The sequence below is a fragment of the Acomys russatus genome, chromosome 27, assembly GCF_903995435.1.
Source record: "Acomys russatus chromosome 27, mAcoRus1.1, whole genome shotgun sequence".
NCBI classification, from domain to species: domain Eukaryota; kingdom Metazoa; phylum Chordata; class Mammalia; order Rodentia; family Muridae; genus Acomys; species Acomys russatus.
Genome location: NC_067163.1, coordinates 37145446 through 37156354, shown reverse-complemented (window position 1 = coordinate 37156354; position 10909 = coordinate 37145446). Strand labels below are relative to the sequence as shown.

Below are 10909 nucleotides of genomic sequence, written 5' to 3'. Positions count from 1 at the left end.
GCGGGTGGGGAGGAATCATGTAACATGCTTTATATGAATGCTCAGAGCAGAAAGGATGTCACCTGTTGGCGTTGTGGACTATGTTAACCTAAGAATCTACTTCGAATTGAAAGTGGGATTCGAGCTAGCAAAGCTACTTGCTGTTAAGCGCATGCTCGGAGTCGGTCTGCAGATGCTCCTTTCCTGATGCCGTTGCCAACCTTTTATCTTTGCAGAAAGGCCAGTGAGAGTTGAACTCTGGGCATAAAGTTCTAACAAGCAGGACCGATGTGCGCCGAGAAGGAATGAAGCATGGATGTGAAAGAACGCAGGCCTTACTGCTCCCTGACCAAGAGCAGACGAGAAAAAGAACGGCGGTACACAAACTCGTCCGCGGACAATGAGGAGTGTAGGGTCCCCACGCAGAAGTCTTACAGTTCCAGCGAAACCTTGAAAGCTTTTGATCATGATTCTTCACGGCTGCTTTACGGAAACAGAGTAAAGGATCTGGTCCACAGGGAAGCAGACGAGTATACCAGACAAGGTAGGTACACACTCTAGTGTAGAACGAGCCATGCGCGCGTGTTCCTCACTTAGAGGTGCCCCGGGAGCCCTGGGGGAACGACACTCTTTTCTTTGTCCTGGCTGCTGGTTCTGATTTTGACATACTCAATGGGTCACACAGACGAGAGGTGAAAAGCCACCCATGACACAGACCTGGGGACTGACACACATGGAGAATAGTCCCCTCAGTTCCACATGTATACATGCGTGAGGTTGATGGGTTTGCGGCTGATCAAAGTCCGTGTGTATGGAAGAAGCCTGAAATCCAAGTTTTTCTTAGCTGAGTGAAGACACTCACAAACCCTGCTATTAGAGTCAGAACTGGGGGCTGGAGAGATGGCCCAGCAGTTAAGAGCACTGCCAGCTCTTCCAAAGGACCTGGGTTCAATTCCCAGCGCCCACATGGCAGCTTACAACTGTCTGTAACTCCGAGATCTGACACCCCTACACCAAAGCACATAAATTAAAAATTAAATAAAATAGAGTCAGAACTGGTAAAAAGAAAACAATTACTGAGAGAGAATTAAACCCATAAAAACCTCTTAAGAACCTCCATCCAGCCCAGCTCTCCGCTGATGTCTCTATCTTGTAAAAGAGTGAGCGATGGAGAGATCCCCCCCCCCCTTTTTCTCCTTGTATCCTCATCCCTTAATACAACCTATTTTCCCACAATGTAATGGCTTGGTCATTTACATATATTTCTTGAATATTTTTACACTTTTTTTTTCTGTCTTGCCAGGGAAACAATGGGTCCTATAGCTTTCGTTTACCACCCTAGAATGACTGCTTTCCAGACCTAAAACAGCAGCTTGTCTTAAGTGAGGGACATAGTTATATGTTGTTTTGTACAGTACAGAGATGTGGGCGAGATTGCTCCAGTGAAAATAAAACCCTCTTACGTGTGCGTTTCAAATTCTATAGAATTAGTGCCCCTTGGCTAATTTAATCAGAAATGTAAAAAATGGAACTTTAGTAATAAAGGATATGAGCGTACGTTTTCAGTCACCTCACTGACAAAATGACTAAGAACTTGACATTGGGCTGGGCAAAGTCTAAGGAACTTTAGAAAGTGACAATGCAGGACATCTGTCATCCACAGTTTCTCCCTCCTCTGCATTACCGGAGAAGCCCTCCTACATAAAGCAAGAGGGAACTCATTTGTCCGAATGAGTTTATATTCTGAAATAAATTCATTTAATTTCCTCAAGAGATATTTCCCCCTGCAAACACATGTTCTACTAACACACTGATATGAAGTCGCATGGAAGGGGACGTGCTGTGTCTCATTTCGAAGGAGATACGGAACACGTTTGGCTGTGTACTCTCAGTAAGTCAGGGGCTGTTCACATGGTCCTTACACTATATACTATAAGGCTTAACCCAATTTTCCCTCTCATAGTCTCTACACAGCTGAAAGACATTATCAACATACATTTTCCTCCATTTTTTTTTAAGTAGGCAATGCATACCATCTGAACCCTATGTGGAGTGTTGCCTTTTTTTTTTTTTTTAATAACAAAAACCGCTGTTTAGTGCCGTGCTATGGGAACACTAGTAGACCGACCCTATGTTGTTGAGCACTGTGAGGAGGAAAGTCAGTCGCACATGTGGCACGAGGCATCCTCAGGGATGCTCATCCCCACCCCAAGCAAGCATTTAGTTTTGGCAGAGCGGAGGATGCTTAAACAGGTTAAAAATAGCCCGGTTGAATTTTCACCTCCTAGGCAGTGCTAATCCAGTGCAGGCTGTTGTTGACGACATTGGCGACACCATCTGTGGAAACTGTAGAACCAGAGTTCTTAGGGGACCAACGAGTACTATTACTCAGCTCCTTGCAAGCCAGGGACTAGTGAAGGAGAAATTGAGCCAGGTGGCAGATGGAGGCCTCTCATCTGGATCCTGGTGGTGGAGTGGGGGTGGGGGGTGGGTTAGGAGCTGAAGAGAAGGGAAAAGCCGGAGTATAGTGCTTTGAGATACTAGGGCTCACTGCTCAGGCCCCTGAATTAGAATTCCTTAAAAACCTCAATGGACCATACAGCTAATTCTTGCTAATGTGTACGTGTGCCTCCTGTACCCTAATGTGCCTAGTGTGCTGTGGGTGGTCACCTGAGGGAGACCCCTAACAAAACTCACCTACAGACTGAGACAGTAAGGCTTAGAGTTGCCCTGGCTCGCTCTTCCACAGTTGCAGCTTGCTGGAGGGGGACCCGTTGAACCTCCAGTCTCTAGTGCTTAGCCCCAAAGCTCTGTACAAGTCACACACACACACACACACACACACACACACACACACACACACACACACACACACACGAAAAGAAAGCAAGTATAAGAATTGCCAGTTGCTGTATTATAGTAATTTTCTTCAATTTCCCATTAAAATGGTTTGGATAGTGTGAAGTGAGCTCATCCAAGCCATGTATGGGAAATAAAATTAATCTGACTCTTTGATGCGTAGATGAGGAGCCATAGGAAAACCTGGTAAACTCTCTCTGTGTGTCTGTCTCTGTGTCTGTCTCTCTCTCTGTCTCTCTGTCTCTCTGTCTGTCTCTCTCTCTCTCTCTCTCTCTGTCTCTCTCTTATTCTCTCTCTCTCAGTGTGTGTGTGTGTGTGTGTGTGTGTGTGTGTGTGTGTGTGTGTGTGTGTGTGTGTGTGTACCTGTGAAAGCCTGAGGTTGTCATTCAGCAGCGAAGGGCTTTTTCCATGGGGTCTGGAATCTGAACTGGGTCCTCATCTTTTCCCAGAAAATGAGCCCTGTCCCCAGCCCTCTGCCCAGACTTCCTGCTTTGTCTTTCTTGTTACTAGAGGACTGGTAGGTGTAGCACAGAAGCAAATAAGCAAGCCTGCTATCAAATTACGTTTTTCTTGAGCAAGCATAATGGAAAAATCCTCCCAGGCTTTCTTTTGCTTTGAACCTGACAAATGTCAATTTTTCCTTACTGGCTATTATGCTGTGGGATTAATTATTTAATTGACAAAATGTGCTTCCTGCCACAGCTCCTGACACCATACACACAATAAAAATGAAAGATTAACAATATTAACAGTAGCCAGAGATCTTTGAAAGTGTTCCAAAGAATCAGGCTAATTTAGTTCCTCTGCGGAGTTTTCAAACAGGGTCTTCCTCGGGTCCCACACCCCTCTTCTTCTTACGTGACACAGGGAAATGCCATCTCACCCACAGGAAAGGATAAGTAGAGACCCCGTTGATGCAATTACACACAGGGACCTCAAATGGAGAAATCCAGGCTTTTTACTTTTATCAACAGATTTTTCTGGCCTGTCATCGCATTTGATTTTAATCAGATTTTTTTTTTTTTATGGCATCACTGACTGGCAGGTGACTCCTGTTAATTACGTGTTATATTTAGATCCTGTGAAGATGGCATGATTTCAGTTTCAGAGTCATGGGCAAGTGGACTGGATCTCATGCAGAGCTCTCTCCCTCCCTCTCTCCCCCGCTCCCCCTCCCCATCTTTCTCCTTTTCCCTCCCTCCCTCCTTCTGCTTTTCTTTTCTTTGTCTTTCCCCTCCCTCCCTCCTTCTCTCTCTCCCCCCTTCTCCTTTCCTCCCTCTCTTCTCCCTCCCTCTCCCCCTCCCTCTTTCCCACTCAGCCTCTCTCCCTCTCTCCCCCTTTAAATCTCTTAGCATTTCTTTTGGGCAATAGTTGTTCTCTGCAGCTCTGCTGTCTGTAGGTGAGAGGGCCTTGGGGGCAACAATGACATGTTCTGCATTCTTAGATACTCTTTTCTCTTTGAAGAGAATTTATCTCATCAGGTCAGAGACCCATTTCTTACAAAACAGCTGCCTACCATCAGCCCACAGTTTCGCAGAAGGGATCAAATAAAAGATTCCCCACCCCACCCCCTCTAGAGCTGGCTGAGGTGTGTGCATGTGCCTCTGGTGTTCCTGACCGGACAAGAGCTGATATCAACTCCCACATGGAATGATGGTTCTAGGGTTGAAATTTGAACGGCACTTTTCCTAAGACAAAGACAACTTCTGTTTTTCTGAACCATAAACCTACAAAGATCCCACCGCTCTCCCGAAACAGCACAAAGCCAACCCGGTGAAATGGCCCTCCCTATGACTCTTGTGATCTTTAGAATTTTTAAGTGCACACAAAAAGTTTCTTTGTGTGTTTTTAATTTCTGCAATGGCCACAGAGAGGAAGGTAATCCATGTCAGCACCGTATCTATGATAGTACATCGCTGAAATCAAAGTAGGGACAGCATTCATATAGAAAGGGAACAGGGAAGGCAGATTGAAGACAGGCACTCAGCAGTTGCTAAGGGTGACTCACCTCTGGTCCAGGATCCCTGCTCTCACAAAAGTGCACCATTACCTCATCCATGGTCAGTCCGTGTTCAGTTCTCACATGCTTTGGGGGGGTTCTGCTGGCGCGAGGCAAGAAAGAGGAGGAGGAAGGGGAAACGCACCTTGGGTGGGTTAGCTGAGCTCCTTCTCTCCCTGACTGCCTTGCTATGGCTTGGAATCACACGGTAGGCAAGCACTGTGCCATGCAGCCTGCTCCACTTCACAGGAGAGTAGTGGTGATCACTGACCCGCACTGCAAATGAGGTAAAGGGACCGAGTGGATCAGGTACTCCCCTCCTCAGTGCCACATGAGAGTTCAGAACGGGCAAAGACCAGAAAGAATGCTGCTATAGTTTGGGGGTTCCGGACAGAGGCCAACGGGCCTCTGATATGATGCTTACAGGAAAGACTATCCTCTTACAGAGACGCCTGCTTTCTTGTCCCCTCAGGGCGGAGGAAAAGCCTACGCTGATCCCTTTCTCCGCTCTTGGCGTTATGTGAATGCCAACAAGGAGATCTGCTTCCGAGAATAGAAAGTCCTGTTCTCAGGATATAGTGGGATTTCCTGTGGTTTCTCACAGGACCCCAAGAAAGCAGCACGCTTAATGGAGCCCAGCAAGCAGTGGGTGGGAGACGAGGCAAAGAAACACAACAGAAGGCTTCCACGGAGATGGAACGGTAGATAAGATAGGGAGATAAGAGAGGATGAGCTGAGCTGAACTAAAGTAGAAGAATATGGGGACTAGAGAGATGGCTCAGCGTGAAGAGCATGCATCATATGCTTGCAGGGAATCCGAGTTCGATTCCCAGCACCCGCACTGGGTGGCTTACGACCACCTCTAACTCTGCCTCCAGGGCATCCCACACTTCTGGCTTCCTTGGGCACCTGAACTCACATGCAGCATACCCACACACAGACACACAGACATATGCATAGTTAACTATATGTAATTTTAAAAGTCACCTGCCAGAACCTGGAACAATAAAACTTGCAACAACAAAAGCAATGGCAATCAAGTAACACCCACACAAATAGAATTTACAAGCCGGTACCTAAAATAGTCTGGGGGTATCGCTCTGTACTAGAATGGAGATTAGGGTATAAATTTAATTCTCAACACCAAAAATTAAAATAAAAAAACCAGGTAAGATAAAATAAATAATTTTGGGGGGGGGAACAGAGTGATGTCTCAAGAAAAAAAAATGGAGTCTCACTTGAAATCCAAATTAATGATTTTGAATAACAAATAAAATTAATACCCAAAACAGACAACAAAATTCAAACAGATAGATGGACAGACAGACAGGCACACACACACACACACACACACACACACACACACACACACACCATAAGCAACACATGTGGCACACATACATGACAAGCACAGACATGAAGAAAATGCTTTAACTTTAAGAATAAAGATATTTCATAATTTTCTAGGAAGACAAAACAAGTTGGTTTCCTTCTTGTTTACAAAAAAAAATAAGATGAATTTCTAATGAGCAAAGTAGAAATTACAAAAGAACAAAATAATGCTTATTGAGATGGAAGACGACAACCCCAGGATCCTGTACAAACAGGTGAAAACACACACACACACACACACACACACACACACACACACACACACACACACACACAAAGATAGTTTTCCTCACCCATCACTAAGTTTATAACCACAGCCATTCTAACCAAATACTGGACGAGAAACGAAGAGCCTAGATATGTATTATTTGTGTATCACAGGAACTTATATAAAGCCAGGAGAATTCGAGACACAGATGAATATGTACAATTATGCTTAGATTTGATAAAGAGGTAGATAATATTGGAGAAGTGTTAGCAGATAGAATATTATCTGACAACAAAAAAAAAAAGATTCCTCTATTTCAATTTCTTGAAGTTTTGACACTTTGACTCCATAAGACAGACAACGGACAGGCCACCAGGAGAAAAGGCACACTCCACGCCAGTGTGAGAGCCACATAGAGGAGGAAGTCTGGAGAAGAGCCCGCAGTTCACACTGCCTTGTGAGCTCCAGAACAGAGTGCAGTGCGGCTGTGGGTCTTCTGAAGTGTGACTTAGTCATCTGCCTCACGGAAGAGGGCTAAGGGGATAGTGACGTTTTCCCCAGAGATTTACGGTAACAGATGATCTCTGGAGTCCCAAAGGTCGAGGCTTGATTATACTTCTCAATATAACAACTAAAGAAATAAGTATTGATGAAAACGAGAAAAAATGGGGACACTTAATCCATGCACATGTTAGGAAGAAGAACAGGAAAATAGCAGGTTCTAGTGAAGTGCTAAGTCCATCTTTGGGGAACAGACATGAGCGTTAGTTTTAAAAGGAGGACAAACTGGGACAGGGGACCAGGAGAGATGCTTAGGCAAGCAGTGCTGGTCGTTCTGTGTCGATCTAGTTGATCACTGTCTTGATTCTATTCACTTTTAGGTCCCGGTTTAGTGAGGAACTGTGCACTTGGACAGTAGAGTCCCCCCACCAAGACCACAAAGTAGTATCTGACTACTTTAGGAGTTTTCAAGAGAACTAGGCTTAGGCCTTGTAAAAAGATGTCAGTCTAAGAGGTGCTACTGGGCTGCTACTTCTTATCCTTGTGCCTTCAGCCTCGAGGGAATGTGACAGGCTGGAGGTTGCTAACTCCTAGGGAAGACAATCCTTGAGTGATTAACATGACTCTGGGCAGAGATCAGCAGTTGCCCAAAGTACCACATGTACAAAATGAAGAAGCGATGGCAGACTTTTGTCTTGTTTTCAGTTACACTATTGGCTTAAGTAAAGAGTAAATGCTGTCTTGAGAACACAGGTTTTTAGCTGCTTATCATAACCTCTTTGGTCCCTGAAACTCATCCTGCATATTAGGCAGATGTGGTGGCTCATGCCCGAAATCCCAGCACGGGGGGCGGGGCGGGTCCCACCGGAGGACGTAATGCTGTGCTTTTAAAACCATGTGGGCTGCTGCATGCCATCCGTCTGCCAGTAAAAATGATGCATATTTAGGGCAGGTAAAGACTCAGAGACTGTATCAACACTGTGGGCCATAGAATACGAGAAGAGACAGCAACTGAGTCAGATTTAGGGACCACGAAAGGGAAAGATGATAGGTGAAAACTCATATGGTGGTTGCTGGCCCCACAGGACAGGACCACAGGAGGACGAGGCTGGAACTCAAGGTGTTCAGGAGTTGCTGCAAACTCCAGTGCTTGTGGGAAAGTGGTGCAGAAAGTCAGCGAGTTCCAAAATCACGTCTCACCGAAAAGAAAGGAGGGGAACCCCTTAAGAAATAGAGATTTCTCCGAGCGAAATAATTGCTATCTTGCATTCATGTAATAATGAAAAACATGTATTTGAATATGAATGTCAGGAAAGGAAGGTGATCATTAGGGGAATGAAAAAGCACAATAGACCTACCTAATTAGCAGGGGGAAAGGGGAATGAATAGCAATCTGGCCAAATTAGCAAAAACAGCTCCCAGGAAAAGGAGGAAACAGGGAAAATCATGAATAGTCATAAAGCAAGATGGAAGGAATCACGTCTTTAACACACATTGTATGAAATATAAATGTTCAGAACTTTGACATGAGCTGTTCACCTGCTTCGTAAAAGTTATTGGTATTCATAAGGAACACCCTTAAACTGCTTTCTAAAAAGCTTGAAAAATAAAGAGACGCCAGGTAAATGCATGCAATAAACAAAATAAGGGTGGCTTTATTATTATCTATAAAGACAGGAGTTATTACTTTCCATTTTTTTTAATAGGAATGGGGTGTGGCTCTGAGGTAGAGTACTCGCGTATATGTGACCCCGCCCAAAAGGCAGACTGTACAGAGGAGGCATTCTTTTCTATTGCAGCCATTAAAGGGGGCAGTAGTTAGAGGTTAGTATTAGGGAAAAAAGAATCATTATTAAAGCACACTCATAATGTGACGTTTCAAATTACCTTCTTCAGAATCAGCCAGATCTAAAAGAAAAAGTTAGAGAGCAAGCTGGTGAGCATGGGATTGTGTTTGGGTAACCCAGAACACAGGACGCTCCGAGGCCAGTCTGGACTGCACAGGACACTGTGAGACTCCCTCTTTAGCTATATTATGTGTATGTACAGAAGTTATAATGCTGATTAGAAGTGATTCGGGAACAGGCTGTGGAATAATTTCAGAAGCCAGTTAGGTATATGATCACAAAAAAAAAAATGAAATAGAATATTCATACACGATTTTATACCGAAAATATGATCACAGAATATACTAAAATTAAAAATAAATGACAAAAAAGATAAGCAAAAAATGCTTTTTCTCCCCGTGGATTATTATGTCCATTGATTGTGACAAGAAGCAATAGAAAATAAAGTTCTATTTCTAAAATTTATCAAAGTAGCTAAAGCAGTAATAATAGGAAACTGTATTACAAGGACTGTGTTTAAAGACTAGAAAAAACAACAAAGGAATCTACAATACATCTTAAGAAATGAGGAATTATGAGGACACACATCAAAGAAAGTAAGAGTAAGATGGCCGGGCTGGAGAGATGACTCAGTGGTTAAGAGCACTGGCTGCTCTATCCAGAGGACCCAGGTTCAATCCCCACCACCCACATGGCAACTCACAACTGTCTGTAACTCCGCTTACAGGGGATCTGAAACCCTCACACAGACATACATGCAGTCGAAACACCAATGTACCTAACCTAAAAATAAAAGCTAGGATGAAAAACAAACAAAAACATTGGTTCTTTAAGAAGACTAGAGCTGGACATGACGGCTATCTTCCTACTTAGAGACAGAAGCAATATGACACACTCAAGACCCTTTCTTCAAACAGAAGAAAGGAATTACCTGAAATGTGTAAGACTGAGTCTTTGGGAGTATCAAAAACACAAATAAAGACTCCTAAATAAGAAAGCTCCATGGTAAGGACTCAGAGCAAAACTAAGGAGAAATGACGGAGGGATTGTATCAGCTAGGAACACAGAAACTCCGGAGGAATTTATTGCTCCTCAGAAATTATGATCAATCGTATTTCAGAACATGAAGAAAGACTTGTTGAAAAATTACCCATGAGTACATTAAATCCAACGTTTAAAAAGCTGTCTGGCAAGCCGGGCACGGTGGCACACACCTCTAATCCCAGCACTCAGGGGGGCAGAGGCAGGTGATCCCTGAGTTCGAGGCCAGCCTGGTCCACAAAGCAAGTCCAGGACAGCCAAGGCTACACAGAGAAGCCCTGCCTGGAAACCTTAAGTGATGCAGGTAACAGGTAGATTACGAAGCTGGCATAACTTTGATGAGAGAACAAAGCAGTATCAGAAAGAAGCTGAGTGGATTACATTGTTTCTCAGAACTGTGTAAAATTTTAAATCACTTTCTTCATATCAAAACCCACAAATATGTAAAAGTGAGAGCCTGCTAGATCAAATTCATAACCAAGTGTTTATTAATCTTATAGACAATGCAAGGCTTTTTCTTGCATTAGAAAATCTGTTAGCATAGTAAGGTTAATAAATCAAAATTTAAAAATTGTGATCTTATCAATAGATGGTGGAAAAGTTTTAGATAAAAATCTAGAAATCATTATTTATAAAAATAAAACTAAATCAAAACAAGAAAGAATCCATTAAATATATTTATGTAAATACATCATATTTAAAATGATCTTTGAAACATCAAAATAGTATTCTAAATAGTGAGATACTAAGATTTTTCATTTAAAATTGGTAGCATATAGGAGATGCACCTAATCTCATAATTACTAATCAAAACTGTTTTAATATTTTGCTATCTGCAAAGAAGCAGAAGAAGAAAAACAGTGAGTTTATATTTTGCAAAAAGTTAAATCAGTTAAAATTTTCCAATATGTGATTGTATACCCACAAAAATAGGCCAATAAGTATAGAATCCAAAGTCCATTTTAATATGTAAATGAATGTAATATAAACACAATAACTATTATAATATAAAAGGCAGAAGTATAGATTTGAGGTCCTGATAACATGTGTTTGAATCCTGGGTTGGCCTTCCATTATCTGGGT

General features: G+C 43.0%; 1 protein-coding gene across 1 annotated transcript in view; it reads left to right on the top strand.

The window, feature by feature from the left end:
* The first annotated feature begins 221 nt into the window (after positions 1–221).
* The window catches only part of Tenm3 (teneurin transmembrane protein 3), a 505702-nt gene continuing 495014 nt past the window's right edge, over positions 222–10909 (top strand). Inside the window, exon 1 of the mRNA XM_051169939.1 lies at positions 222–523. Coding sequence (XP_051025896.1) covers positions 292–523 — 232 coding nt within the window. The 5' untranslated portion in view covers positions 222–291. The remainder of the gene's footprint in view (positions 524–10909) is intronic.